This window comes from Mercenaria mercenaria, chromosome 1 (genome assembly GCF_021730395.1).
Source record: "Mercenaria mercenaria strain notata chromosome 1, MADL_Memer_1, whole genome shotgun sequence".
In the NCBI taxonomy this organism is placed as follows: domain Eukaryota; kingdom Metazoa; phylum Mollusca; class Bivalvia; order Venerida; family Veneridae; genus Mercenaria; species Mercenaria mercenaria.
This window is the reverse complement of record NC_069361.1, coordinates 35,327,991-35,344,011: the sequence shown is the minus strand read 5'-3', so window position 1 is coordinate 35,344,011 and position 16,021 is coordinate 35,327,991. Positions and strand designations below refer to the sequence as shown.

At 34.6% G+C, this 16,021-nt stretch overlaps 1 protein-coding gene across 4 annotated transcripts in view; it reads right to left on the bottom strand.

Annotated features, from left to right (window-relative positions):
- The window catches only part of LOC123542405 (sprouty-related, EVH1 domain-containing protein 2-like), a 44,124-nt gene extending 35,248 nt beyond the window's left edge, over positions 1-8,876 (bottom strand). The window contains exons 1-2 of one of the 4 annotated variants that reach the window (XM_045328247.2): positions 8,378-8,876; positions 2,444-2,627 (exon numbers count right to left, since the gene is read on the bottom strand). In XM_045328247.2, the coding sequence (XP_045184182.1) occupies positions 2,444-2,627; positions 8,378-8,400 (207 nt within the window). In that variant the 5' untranslated portion in view covers positions 8,401-8,876. Of the gene's footprint in view, positions 1-861; positions 1,032-2,443; positions 2,628-8,377 lie in introns of those variants that run through there. The other 3 variants (XM_045328258.2, XM_045328267.2, XM_053544112.1) reach the window with 3 other exon arrangements.
- Positions 8,877-16,021: the final 7,145 nt, after the last annotated feature.

Sequence of the window (16,021 nt, the reverse complement as noted above, 5' to 3'; positions counted from 1 at the left end):
ACTGCTAGATTTGCGTCCGATGCATTATTACCCATTACACCTTACACGTTTCTCGGCAGGAAATAGCACATGTACAAGTTCAACAGCTTGTAATTTAAGATGCAGACGGGCATTCATTTTGCAAAAAACATTCGGATGAAAGTCTAGCAACATAATAAATTTAATACAGTTACAAGTTAACAGTCAGGAAAACCAAACTAGAAAAGAGCTACACAGAGCAAACTAGAATGTGTCTGTAGGACACAGGATGTGCCCCCCTACTGGTATATTTGTCCCAAATAAGGGGAAATAATTCAAATGTTTGCAGTCTTTATGGGGTATAGCCTCAACAAACATTTTATGAAAAGGACGCATTATTCTAGGCCATATACTTTTTGAGCTATGAGCATCACAAACAAAAAATCCACTATTTTGGCTATTTCAAGGGCTGTAACTCTGTAATAAGCGCTAAGATTCTCAAGAAGAATACCAAGTGCGCAAGGTCACATCATAATAAAGACTCAAGCAAGGTTTCATGAATTTACATAAAATACTTCTTGAGCTATGCACATAATTAGGTGAAAATGTTCATTTTTTGACTATTTCAGGGTCCATAACTCTGAAAATAGGGGGCGTCCGAGGCAGATAGAAAATAGGAGGTTCACAAGTTCATATCATGATACAGACTCATGCATGGTTTAATAAATTTATATGTAATACTTTTTGAGTTAGGTACTTCACAAGGTGAAAATGTGCATCTTTAACTATTTCAGGGGCCATGACTCTGAAAATAGGGGGCGGACCCAGATGAGAAATAGGAGGTGTACAAGTTCATATCATGATAAAGACTCATGCAAGGTTTAATAAATTTATATTAAATACTTTTTGAGCTAGGCACGTCACAAGGTGTAAATACTGAGGACTATTTGAATCCACCATTATGCGGCTACCATCTTTTTTCGCGTCATTTTCCTATTCAGTGTCTGTATGCCTATAAGAAAAACTTCTTTTCTCTAAGATTGTGCCAGTTTCATTTGAAATTTGCAAGCAACCTAAATGCATGAAAAAATACAAGGTTTTAGCTTAATACCAACAGTTGTAACGTAAGAAACTTGTCAGAATTTTCGCGAAAATTAAATTTTCTATCAGTTATCCTAACTGTAGCATAGTTTTGCCCAGCTTTGTCATTTTCTACTCTGATCTGCATACAAATTACACATTTAAAGTGTTAAATATGTTCAATTTTACCTCTCACTGCTAGAAATTAGCATTCTTTATGCTACAAACATGCAGTTTTTGAAAAAAAAAAAATACACACGAAACAGTGAAAATGTAACATTTTTGTTTTTTATCCATATTTACTGTAAAATTGCAATAAATTTGTCATTTTCTATAATAATTCTGATCAAAATAGCCCATTTCAACCCTCATCTGGCCAGATTTCAATTTTTGCCAATGTTCTCTTATAAGTTATACAGGTTACAAAACATTTAATAGCTGTTCTTCTTTATTTTATATAAAATTGACATATTTCCAATGGCTGCAGCACAAAATGTCTGTAACTTACATTTTCTTGAAAAATATAACTGTCAGTGCTGAATAAAAAATCAAAAGAAAAATGGGGTCATTTTGTTGCAAGAAAAATATTTTCAATCAAACTGCAAAAAAAGCTGAAAAATGAGACCCCAAATTGTATTGGTGGTATATGATCTAACTTCTAAGCATGGCAAATTCTGTCACATTATTATTTCATTGAAATGCTACCTTCATGTCAAGCATAGATCTGTCATGTGATTTCAGCAAAAATATTGCAAAGATTGTAAGGAAAATAGCTCTACAGAGCAAAAAACTGAGGACTATTTGAATCCGCCATTAAGACACTACCGCTACATGTATTTAGTGTCTGTATGCCTAAAAACAGAACAAAATTCAGGGCTCAATAAATCCACTTGTCCATCCTTAATTATGAGTAGAAATCAGCTCTAGACAAGTGGCACTTGATGTAGTACTCATCCTGCAGGAGGAGTGTGAATTTTGACCAAAAATAAAATAAATCCAAAGGAGCCATGCAGAAGCCAGATATTTAAAAGATCATAAATTTAAGCCGACCTATTATTAAAATTTCTATAAAGCATCCTGTTCTATTGAATTCCTCCTTATAATCACACTAGCCACATGCACCATAGTCCATGACAGATTTCAGTAATATTTTCATCATGCTGTTGATAAAAATCATTCTCCTCCATGAATTGCTGGGCAAGTTCAAATTGCAACAAGACAAGTGAATATTCTAGACAGCTCGTCCTGCAGGACAACTTCTTTCAAAGAATTTGTCGAGCCACGAGATGACTAGACAAGTTCTTTTCAATTAAAAAATTTACCAAAAACAGGTATTTAATTATAATCATCCTGTTTTGTTTTTTAACATAAGTCATCAAAATAAATTTTATATAAAAAGACATACAGAGTTATCAGCTATCCGCTGTCCAAGAATGAGATACTCATTCTTACAGGTGCTGTCATCCTGAGGCCTGACCCGCCGCACCAGTCCCACATAACTGAGCCCACCACCTCCCATTGGGACCCAACCTCCGCTCGAGTCGTCGCGGGTCATAACCTGTGCCTGAACACGCACAAGTGTCTCATCACTGAAACAGAAAAAGAAATTTTGTACATATAACAATATCATAGTTTCAGTAAGCTTTCAATAAATGACGCAGACACCAAGTATTAACCCTTAGCCTGCTAAATTTCTAAAATGGACTAGTCTATAATTCAATTTGGGCGTACTAGCATCATTTATTATTTGAGCGGGTGTTCACTGAAAATTTACTGACTGAATAGCGAACAGTGCAGACCATGATCAGCCTGCACTTCTTGGTCTGCACTGTTCGCAAAGGCAGAATCACTTGCCACCAGCATACTAAAGATCACAATCACTAGTGATGAAAGTGTCAATCATTTACATTTTTTGTAACTTGTCAAGTCATGAGCCTGAACCCTGTCTGTATCATAATCAGTATGGATTTATATAACACATCCTAATGTGACAACAGTGCCCTTCTCCTTCCCTCCGGAGCGTGCACTTGACCAACGAAAGCTGCGGCAGACTTCTCTGCAGGACACCCTGAGTGGCACAGACATGTTGACCGAATAGAAGAGCTGCCAGTACACCCCCGAATCTACAGACGGCCTGCAGAGAAGACCCGAGCTGCTCAAACTCCATGCTAAACAGGGGCTGGGGGTGGGGGGCAAGCGAGTGGGGAATCAGCAGGACGATAGACCTGCCTGTACCATGCGGTGATCAACACCACCCTTGCAACACCCTACCTTCGAGATATTGTCATTTATGTTGTTTATGGTCTCATTGGCACTTTTGGCTTCAAAATTACTTGAAATTTTTGGCTAAACTCTACGGAAATTGTGTAGAAGTAAATTTTCTTCACCACTTTGGCTTCAAAAATTATCTTTAACGGCATGCCTGGTGATATGCCGGGGGTCTATACTCTTACATAGCGTAATGCTATACTGTGCCTGAAAGGGCGGACAGACCCTTAACTAAACTAAAGTACTGACTGACTGACAACGGTGCCTTTTATCCAAGAAAGTTGAGAGCATCACAATCAAGCTAAAATAAACTACTATGAATTAAAGAAAACCAGAATTTCAACTTACAAGTTAGAGAGAATTACCAGAAATTAAGTGAACTAGTACGATTTTGTCGAGTCTAAAACCTAACACCTTTACCATTGTTTACTAGCACTATTAACAGACAAACAATCTGGCTAACTTTAATATTCAACTTCTGCAGAAATCACGTCTCTGACATTGCAATGTACATTTATCTTAAATTCTATTTAAAGTGTATTCCTTCTGATTGCTAAACTGCTTTTGATCCCTTCACATGTCAATGGATGTACTTTTGGGAGACTTACAGGTCCACTTTCATTAAAATTGTCAATTTGGAAAGGTGTGTAAACCTGAATTTCCTCATGTCACACAGATATGGAGTCAGTTTTGTGCATTTTACAGGGTTTTTTTTTCGACCGTTTTTATAGCCGTTATTCGGCTATATTCCCAATGCCAAAAAGTATGTTTTTTTCCCAAAATGAGTGCAAAAATTCCCAATCTACATCCTGAAAAAAATTTCATCAAAATTGCACAAACATTGACCAAATTATGGACAATTTTGTAATGGAAGTATATGTTAAAGAGGTTGTACAATGTGAAACAAGTGTATCAGAAAGTGCTTAAACACATCCTTACTATATCCTATGGGACTAAATATTTCCCAATTTGGAACAGTTATGCGTCAAAATTCCCAATTTTGGGGGTATAGGCTATGTTCCCAAAATAGCTAGAAAAAACCCTGTTTTAACTCTAGCGATCAGTTATCTTACCTAGATTACTAGCAATATAAATCTTTCTCTGCAACAACTACCTTGGGGCTAGGCCTCCAAATACAAAATGATAGACCCTTCTAAACAGGTTGGGTTAAAGAGACCACTGAAAGACAATTTCTGTTGAAATTCAAAACATCTTAACATAAAAGTACAAGGCCTTTTCTCCACAAAGTAGCAGCTGATCTTGTGCCACTTCATAATTGTATTCTTCACTTTCCCAAAGTGACAATGAAAAATTAACAATTCCAAAGACATTTAAAACATACTTCCACCAAGTGACAAAGAAAAATTAGCAATTACAAAAATATCTAAAAAAAAAAAAAAAAGTACAGGCTTGTATTTGTCATTCCAAAAGTACATTTTTGATGAAATTCAATTTAATACACAAAGGAGCATAATGAGTGTTCACAGTACAGTCCACTAATTCATAGTACAGTTCACTATAATAAGGTAACACTAACAGATTAATCTGATTTATTCCAAAGTTGCTGTTGATCTATCAATCAAACATGAACAAAATGAGGAAGCCCTTACTACTCCCGCATGATAATTTAAACAACAGCATGTTTACTGTTTGACTGTTATGGTTGTCATGCATCGTTGAACTCAAAAAGGTTGTCAATGATAGAAGTTAAGTGCATACTGTAATGTTATACAAAAATATTTTCTGTATTGAAACTTTTTAATGAAATCAAACATGTTATCGTTTGAGTTATCGTGCGGGATTTATACTGTTTACAATTTACCAACATGAGAAACAGAATAAGTCACCAACAGGCAAAGATAACATTGAAAGATGGCCAAAAGGCAAACACTGTTTCATTCAGTTTTATAATTAGAGAAGATACACTTGTAAAAAAACTGTATGCAATACTCACTACGAAGTATGAATAGATACCAAAGTTTATAAATACATATACATATATAATATACAGGGTTTTCCCGGACGCAGGTTTTCTGCGTCACTGACGCGCTTTGACTGCTTTGGACTCGCAAAATCGGTCACGAAACTCCTTTGCACTGAAGCTTCCTTTGCGCAGATACCCATGTAAAATGCGCAGTTTTTTACCACCGGGACCATCCCCGAATCGCGAGTGCTCATTATACACAGGTATAGACGATTTTCCAACTTCAAAACAAGTTTTGTTACCGATGTTCGCCATTTTGGTAAAGGGAAACTACTCTCCGCGCTAACTGACACCGCTAAAATCTAAGATTGCCATTACGTTCCGTAAAAGATCGAATGGTTTATTTTTCTATTAAACAAAATTAATTTCATATAAATTTAAAGTATTTTGATGAAAAAATATTACTAAATCACAAAAATTATGATACTAATTAAGGATCGAGTATTATCTTTAACTAAGATCAAACTGTGAACAACATAACTGACACGAGTTGACACTTAATTGCCGGTAATTACTGGCTATTTGATCATAACAAAAAGACTGTCACACCTTTTGTTATCAGTCTGAATTGAGAAGCTCATGCCATTTTGAAAGATACCATTCCGAAATACTGAATCAGCTGCTATCTAAATTAAAAAGATACAAGTTCATTCGGTTTTAGGATAAATTTTTTTTAGTAATAATGTCCATTTTCAAGATCAATAATTTGTGGACCCCCAAAAATTATTAGGGACCCTTAAATTAGCAGCCATGGGAGTCCATGGACTCCCAAATAAAAAACCCGAGGGAAAACCCTGAATATATATATCATATATAGATTTTCTGTTCCAGTAGGAATTCAAATGTTATTAATTGAATTAAGAATGAAGCTTATGAACACAGGTTTTGGACTAGGTTCACAATTTGGGAAGTAATAAAAAATATATGTAAGCAGCCCAGCAGTGACAGACCCTGTTTGCTATAACATGTTTCTCATCATGTGTCATTTTGCATCCAACATGTAATGATGACTACAATACTTGGTTACTCATAATTATGACACTTTTAATAAATATATATTACTGAGATTCAAGGTCAACTTTTAATAAATCTAGTGGGGAAGAGTGACTTGGTTCATAATTCAGGACAAAATGTGTAAGCAAATCACCTAGCTCATACTTTTTTTCACAGAATGACTATTTAATAGCCCATTTCCATGTGTATTTTTATTTTTTTTGGTTTAGGGTGTTGGGTAATTGAGGTAGTTTTAAAGAACTTAAAAATGTCCCTGGCTGAAAATATGATAAAAGGCTAGAACTAAGAAACGGATACTGTTAAACAATCTCAAGTAATAATACAGATACGATACTAACTCATCTATATAAGTATAGTCTTTGCTACAATTATCATAGGATGAGAAAGATGCATAGCAAGAGATGCTCTCAATTTAACCAATTTCATCCCTTTACAAAGGAAACATAAACATTCTGCAATTTTGTTGATTAACTAACTTAAGAATTGCTATGTATTCAATACTTGCAGGTACATTGGTATTATTATAAACGATTTTAAATTCAGAACTATTCCATTACAAAATACAGAAGTGTCTGCAGGTACAGACCTATCCATATCTATAGATACTGATCCATACCTCCAGCAGTGTTCATATTCACATACATTTCTACATTTTTACGTACACTGTACAAAAATGAGCTAAATCATACAGACAGTTTCCGTAGATCATCCCTGCATGCAACAAAAATCTATAATCAAAGTTACAATGGAATCCAGGTCGTCAGAATTGACCATTATTTATAACTGTGACAAAAAATAATTATTTTTACTTGATGTCACGGAGGACTGTTTTTCCTTAATACAAACTGTCTGCCATGTTATCTTAGCACAAGGAAAAGTGAAAGACATCTTGCCCAGAGACAGGAATTTGACCAAAATCGACCATGAACACTACAGAGAGTGATGTACTGCAAAAGAAACTATAAAAAGGCCTAATAATTTCTAAATGTGGTTACCCTTTTTGCTTCGAGATGAATAAACAGTTTGTATGAATCTAGATAACCATCCATAGTACAGGTATGTATCCCGTCCCATTTTGTATCCCATTTCTTAGGTAAGGTGTAAAAAAAAGCAGTGGAACACTGTCAAGACAAGACAAAAGAGAATGATCTTACTCCTTTTTTCTGGTATTGTTGCTGAGCGTTTAGCTTTATCAATGCCATATTTTATATATTATTTATTCAACAAATGATCGGCAATTACTGGTCCATTAAAATTATTTCATCTTGAAGGAAATAAAAAAATCTATCTTGGTGACACTACAATTCTACAAATTGATATTTGGATAGAAATACTACATAATTTAATGGGTGAATGTGCCTTTGTATCCTTAAATTTTTATCATTTTATTTGTTTTGTTGTGTTTTTAGTTGAATTTCAAACATATTTGATACACTTATTAATCCTTTAACAACTGTTTTAGAATAAATTTAATGGCAAGTGGCAGTTTCATTTATAATCAATTAATCTACAAATATCTGTATCTACATGTAGACACTTCCTACAAAGATTTGATAACAAAATGCAAAAGTTTGACTTAAACTGTGAATGACATCATAGCAACCTAGACTTAGATGCCCAGAACTCTAATTTCTGTCAATTAGTGACTTCATTTTGTGGCAGTTCTATAAATTACACCAAATTCACTTGAAGTAATATGCTTATACTTACTCCCCAATTTTCTTTCTCACACACCTGATATACATGAATGGGCCCAGTCAAACTGACCACTCTGACGTGTGAACCATTCACAGCGATTTATGAATGAAAAAAATGCATTTTCACAACCAAAAATTGTTGCTAATTTTGCTCTCGTAAACAATATGATTCAATTAATGACAGAAAAAATAACCGAAAGAACAGCATCATCACCAATAAATACGATGAATTATCAGCTAAGTTGGTTGTTTTGTTTTGAAAATCCAGGCACAGGAAAGGCAGTCACCAATCCCTAAAACTGAACAAGAAAACGAGCATATCAGACAGGAAGAATGAAACATATGTGAAAAATACTGTGATAAAGATATAGCTTACTCTTTGTTTAAAGTTTCTGTCATCTTTCATAATCCATCTTTGAAGATATCTTGTCTTTTTTCACAAATTTACTTCTAGCCTCATATTTTCTAAATTAGACAGGAAATGAGACCGCGACACAAATCATAAAATCTGCATACGCAAAAAATAGTTCTAAGTTTCGTTACACAGCGTTAGAAATACGAATAAAGAACGAAATCTGAGAAAAAGTGTATCAAATGTTTTGTCCCAATTATTTACGTTTAAATTAGTTCTGATAATCCATAGCATTCTATTAAAATAATGTCTTAGGGCGCAATAATACCCTTTTGTGAAAGATGGCGACACGGTAAAAATAGTGCGAGTCAAATTATGCACATAAGATATATTTTTGACAACAGTTTATCCTGTGTTTTCATGATTTAGTCTTTCAATTAGATACTAGTTAAGAAAATTTCAGGGCGATTTTCAAGTCTCTTTTATATATTTAACTGCACAATCCGCAAAAATACCACAGTACATTGATAAAATTAGCACGTGAACTTTCGCGTAAGAATTCTGGCCAATGGGACAAGAGGTCAACACAGTGGCTGTCAATCAACTTCTTATGAATTAAAATGTCATCTGGCCTGTTGTGAAGGTCAAACGCATTAGGCGTGACGTCACATAAATTATGAATAGACAAAAACATAACTCCTCCTTCCAAAAATACATGATAATTACGGAGCAGCAGTTATCGCGGATTGTATACATAGGCGTATGGTACTGTTTACAAACATTTTAAACCACTATTATGCATCATATAGAATTAACAAATACAAAGGGCGTTACTAGTTATTTGTACAGAGATGCGAAAAAGGAAAGTTATTTGAAGCTTTAAACAGATAATAGATTACATGCTGCAACTTAGTTTAGTCTTACCGCTAACACTGTTTCTTTCTTTTATTTCAAATGTGTAAAATGTGAAAGCTTAAAGGTGGATGATCAGATTTTGGCCAAGTAACGGATTTGTTCGAAACTTTAGCATTTGATCATTTACACTCATTTATGTTCACTTAACACTTAATACAAATTAGATTTTCACTGGAGGTATTTTTAAAATTTCATTTTCCTATCCTGGTTGCCCAACCAAGATAGAGTTATTTTATCATAAGTATAAATTTGATAAACATACTTTGCCTAAGGAAATGTATAAATATTAGACATATTGTAATATATATATTTGCAGTAAAAATTATGTATTTAGATGGAATTCATTAGAAACGCAAGTTTGAAAAATTATTATTACCTCCCTTTGCCTATCTTGGTTGCGCAACCAAGATAGATTGGAAATAAATGAATTCAGAAGCTACAAACAGCTTTAAAACTTGCATTTTGGTTCAGATTGTTCAATAGTTGATATGTCTATCAAATGCAAATGTAAAACTAGACATAGTATCGAAATAAAAAGAAATACCCAGCTTTTTATATACTTTCATATTAAAGGGGAGTAATTACAAAATTTTATAAAAATAATAAAATATACATTTCAAATAGGAATCTAACTCTATGTAATCGGTCTTTTTGTTCCTTAAATAATTCTCTGCCAGAATATACAAAAAGTAAAAAATGTCATTAAATGTTGTTTAAATGTGATTGACCACCTTTAAAGCCCTCTACAGACGGTAAAACATGTCCTAATCTGTAAGTCAAGACTTAAGATTTACGAAATCAAGGAATAGCATCATACACACGATAATATTTGGCTGTACATCTTGAATTTAATTGGTGTTGTACAACAAAAACCTACCGTCTGTAGAGGGCTTTATGAAACCAGAACTTGACGAGAACACGATGACGCTATATCATGTACACGCACAAAAATTCATTTAATGAATATAGTAAATGGGTGCTGGATTTTTTTATCATATAACAGCAACAATATTGACAAAACCAAACAAAACAAACAACAATATAGATATACATGTATGCATATAAATGAGATGCAGAGGTTGGTAGAACACATGTACGTGTGATCTGAAAATCCACTGCAAAATGTGGCTGTACTAAAAGTATGTATTTGAAAATACATTTACACTAGTAGTTTGCATCTCATGCACGCGGAATATCATATTTCATTCGTCCCGTGCACAGTAATACTATTTCGACTCCGCTCAGTCCAGCGCACGAGATAGTAGCCTATATCATGACTTTGAGCTTATCTTCTTATGTGACCCCCAGCTTTCGCAGAAAATATATTTCTAACTTGTGCACACAACATACCATTATCTCGTGCGCACAATATCATATAAATGTGCACACGACCCATCGCTATTTCATATAGGTAATACAGTAGCAAATAAATTTGTAATATGTTCTATTCAAAATTAACAATCTTTTGAGAGCTGAAACAAATAGCCACACCCATTAAAAATAAAACTAGCCTTGTGTTCTTGAATGACTAATAACCCACACAAAAACACCAAGAAAAGTAGGGGTCATATATCTTCTAAGAGAGATTTTTTGTCTGACAGGTCAACACTATGGTATATCTTCCAAACTGACAGCTAAATGTGCTATGAACACATATGTAATGAGGTTTGTTTACATTTCTATAAATGAAAAAAAATCTCCTTGAAAATGCAACCAAAATGTCAAGTACAGGTCCACAATGAAATAAAAACAGGAACTGGCTTACATAAAACATGAAAATGCCATTGAACTGGGGAAAAAAATTGACCGCCATTATCTATAGTGCTGCTTGATATCCTATTATCTTTTATACCTACACCAGTACATCTATCCAGATTTTATCCTATAGAATATGCAATGCTATGTATTATATGTTTTTACGTTATACATGTAATTATGAAAAAAGGTTGTTTCTCTTGAAAAAAAATGCCCGTCGATAAAATAAAAGTTAATCATTATCGATGATCGTGTTGGTGTTTATGGCACGCCAATTGTCCAATAATTACGTAAACCCAGGTTCACGGCCGAAAAACTAGGATTAACGATCGATAAACTAGGTTTTTCGAACGTAAAACCAAGTTTTTCGAATACTAACATATATTTTTGAGCGAAAAAAAAAGATAACCGGCGCAAACCCAGGTTTACGTTCGATAAACTAGGTTTCTCGATTGAACTATGAATTTCGGTCTTTATCCTAAGTTCACGAGCGTGAACCTATGTTTACGGGCGTAAACCTGGGTTCACGAGCATAAACCATAGTTTACGAATGTGAACCTATGTTAACACACTATGTACCCGGATAATCCTAACTCTGTTCAGCGATCCTAACTCAGTGCCAACATGACTGACAGAAAGACGATGTATGTAGTTAATTTCCCTGTCTTTTTTCATGTTTTTATGTTAGTATGCAATGTTAGTGTAAAACTTTTGATAGCCATAATATCCTGTATTAATAACATGTTTTGTGTACTAAATATTTCAATCGACAAGTCACATTATGTGGCTGGAATTCATTAAAATGTACTCAAAGAAGTCTTCAAAATGAACATGTTTTATGTTTCTAACTGTTTTAAAGTACCAGAAATTGAAATAAGACCTTACTTATCAACTGTATTTGTTCAATAAACATCTCTTAGACAATGCTTAACAGTATAAAAGTTTGAAATTCATTTTTATAGCTTAAAATCTGTATTGATTATGAGGTGGGTTTAGATTTGCGGATAATTCCTAACGGGTATAGGAAACAGAGCTGGATAAATACGAACTTAGAATGGATAAACACCTAACCAAACGAAAACCTAGCTGTTCGTCTGTGCTTTATGTATGAATTATAGATGCTCGAAGTTCTTTGACCCACCCACCCCTGCAGGGATGTGGGATTCCTATATCCAACTTGTCCAACTCGTGATGTTTTGCTGGCAGACAAGTGCATTTTTCATTCTGTATGTCTGCGGACAAGCAGAATTTTTCAGGTATAAAATGAGAAAACAAAAAATATCATTTAGATTGTGTGTTTCTTCAAGTGTATGGAGGTGATAAAGATAATTTAATGTATGAAATCCGTGATGTACTTGCTGAGAGTCTCTCGACTGCTGCAGTTTTAGAAAAAAAAAACCATACATCTGTGTCTTTAAGCATCACTTTCCATGATCTGATCGGTTCTTTGGCTAGGTCTTGCGCACACTGTAACTCGGTGACTACGATTAAAAAAATCAGAAAAGTAAACAACTTAAAAAAGTATTTCGACAAGTTTGTTAGTAGAATTCCAATTGTTGAGACAATAAGTCACTGTCAAAGAAAATATGGGAGCCAGTAGTCAGCCAAATGAAAATCAAAAGCACACAGAGATCGCAAGTATGACTAAAAACAAGTCGGAATGTTTTAAGAGTCTTTCTCTGAATTCATCTGGCTTTGTACCATTGCATGGACAGTGTTTTGAGCATGGCATCAAAAGATCCCGAACCCTGCTTGCGTGATTTCAGACTTTTATAAACTTTAAAAGGCAAATATTTTAACAGCTTATTTTTTACCACAGTAACTGTGATATGCTTTTCTTTTCATTGTCCTAAATAAAGAACTTTCCAGTCTATTTGCAGTTCCATGAAGGTTTAATATTACAAATCCGAGCGAGTGAAATTTGACTATGGACAAGTGGATTTTTAAGTGTCGTGGACAAGTGAAAAATTTGTGGATTTCCACATCCCTGCCCTGTCAGTCCATGATCACCCCGCTTCCCCCACCCCTCCCCCCCCCCCCCACACACACACACACGCACACACACTTTTCTTTCCTTCTTACCGTCTGAAAAAATATATTTAATAATTAATCATAAATCTAATCCCATTTAAACAATATTAGCATATTCCATTAGCACCCCTATAAAATCTCTTACACTATAAGATATACAAGATTTGAAACAAACGCAGTTCTTCTGAAACAGTGTGTGTGTGTGAGAGAGAGAGATGGAGGGAGAGAAGGTTGGGGGTTACAGAACTTCAAACATTGGTGGTATTAAATAATTTCTTTTATAATTATATCATAAGTTTGACTTTTATATTGAATTATTTTCGAGGATTAATCCAGATTTTTTGCAAACATTGCTATTTGCATAATATTAAAATTCTGAAAAAATATTTGACTGTAGTGGGCATACATATAACATCTTGTAGAATTAATGACAAAGTTTGAAGACAATACCGCTTATAAAATAAAGTAATGTTTACAATAACCCGACCATGTACATGTCAACTCATTCATTTCTATAGAATACTAGTCAGTTAGGTGTTTATCCTTCCCGCGATTTCGTGAAAGTTAGGTTTTATCCATTCCTCATGTAAACTGAGTTCGGTTTTTATCAACTCGAAGTTAGGTTTTTATCCCTTTTCTCGCTGTCTGACATTTGAACATGTATTGTGTCAACATGTAGTGGGTTAACAACATAGTGTTAACGGGCCTATAAAGCAGTATATTTTTGCTTTCAAACAACAAAATAGTAGAGGCATCAATAGCATATAGACATTTTTTAAAGATATTTTGTAAAATTTTTCATTGAAAAGTTTGCCTTTTGCCTCGTCGGCATTCCACCTGAAAACACAAGGGTTGATATATTTAACATGATAGATTTTGAAATAAATATACCCTTGATCAATGGAGACAGATATAACAACCGAAACATTCCTTTATACATCGAAATTACACAGAAAACAAAGCTGTATTGGCTTTACATCCGCCATGTTGGCACTGAGTTAGGGTCGCTGAACAGAGTTAAGATTATCCGGGTACATAGTGTGGTTAACGACCGTGAACTTGGTTTAAGACCGTGAACATGGGATTACGACCGTAAACATAGGTTCACGCTCGTGAACATAGGATAACGACCGGAAATCATAGTTTTGTTCGAGAAACCTAGTTTATCGAACGTTAACCTAGGTTCACGTTCGTAAACTATGGTTTACGCTCGTAAACCCAAGTTCACGGTCGTAAACATAGGTCCACGCTCGTAAACGTAAGTTCACATCCGTAAACTATGGTTAACGGCAAGCCAGTTATCCAGTAATTACGTTATTGATAGAAAAACTAGGATTATCGAAGACTAACCTACATTTTCGAGCGAAAACATAGGATAACGGGCGCAAACCATAGTTTACGCTCTTGAACCCACGTTTACGTTCGATAAACTAGGTTTCTCGTTTGAGCGTGAACCTATTTTTACGGGCGTGAACCTGGGTTTACAAGCGTGAACCATAGTTTATGAACGTGAACCTATGTTTACGACCGAAAATCATAGTTTTGTTCGAGAAACCTAGTTTATCGAATGTAAACCTAGGTTCACGATCGTATACCCATGTTCACGGTCGTAAGCATAGATTCATGTCCGTAAACATAGCTTCACGTCCGTAAACTATGGTTCACGGTCGTAAACATAGGTTCACATCCGTAAACATAGGTTCACAGCCGTAAACCCATGTTCACACCCGAAATTCATAGTTGATTTTGTAATCCTAATATATCGACCGTAAACCATGGGTTACGTTTGATAAACTAGGTTTCTCGATTGAACTACGAATTTCGGTCGTTATCCTATGTTTACGGTCGTTATTCTATGTTTACGCTCGTGAACCTATGTTTACGACTGTGAACTTGGGTTTACAAGCGTGAACATACGTTTTCGAGCGTGAACTATGGTTTACGGCGTTATCCTATGTTTTCGCTCGAAAATATAGGTTAGTATTCGAAAAACCTGGTGTTACGTTAGAAAAACCTGGTTTATCGATCGTTAATACTAGGTTTTCGACCGTGAACCTGGGTTCATGTTATTATTGGACAATTGACCTTACGCCAGTGTTGATTGACAGGTTCCAACTGACCAATCAGATAACAGAACTGATAAGCCTTGTTGTTAGCCGCCATTTTGTCCGTCAAACGTAGTGCCGGACTCGCCAGTCAAAGAATATAAATACCACCGAAAAATCGTCCAAAATGGTAAAAAGGTGACGTTACGACACCTTTACATCAGACACAGGGAAGAGAGTGTAATACTAGAGCGCTTCCCATTTCCAAATCCACTCTCAGACCTCGAATATTGTCAACGATGTATCAGGCTCTGTGGACGTCCTCAAGAATAGTTGATCTTAAAAATCTTATAAGAGTGTTTAAAAGCAAAGCAATTCGACTTAGCACTCATTGTGTTATAACGTTTTAATTATTTCATTTAAATCAGTGTAAAATTCTATGAAAATTAACTTTCTTATTTAACAAAAGTGCCTAGTATTCTTTATTCAATAGTAAAAATATTCCATCAGTTACCAGAGTAACTGGTATGTACTGATAAAACACAAGTATTTGATGTTCTATATTATTTGAATGATAACGTGTAAATATTATGCCTTAATGTACCGGAAACATGATTTATGCATTTTTTAAGGTTTACATCAATCACCCACTGGTGTATGTTAAGTCATACCTGGGTGATAATACAACAAATGATTAACATGATAAAAACTATGATTAATATAAGATTATTTTTAATGAGTCTAATCAACAATTTTCCAGGCGCTCAAAGTTTTGACTTAGCACTCGGTGTGTGCTTTCGTTCTAAATTTCATTTTAATAGACAGCGTAAACTTCGTCTAAAATTCCAGAAAAAATAGCATATTTCGTATAAAGAAGATATGTTCTTAAACAAAAAATTATACATTCATTCTGTATAATTTA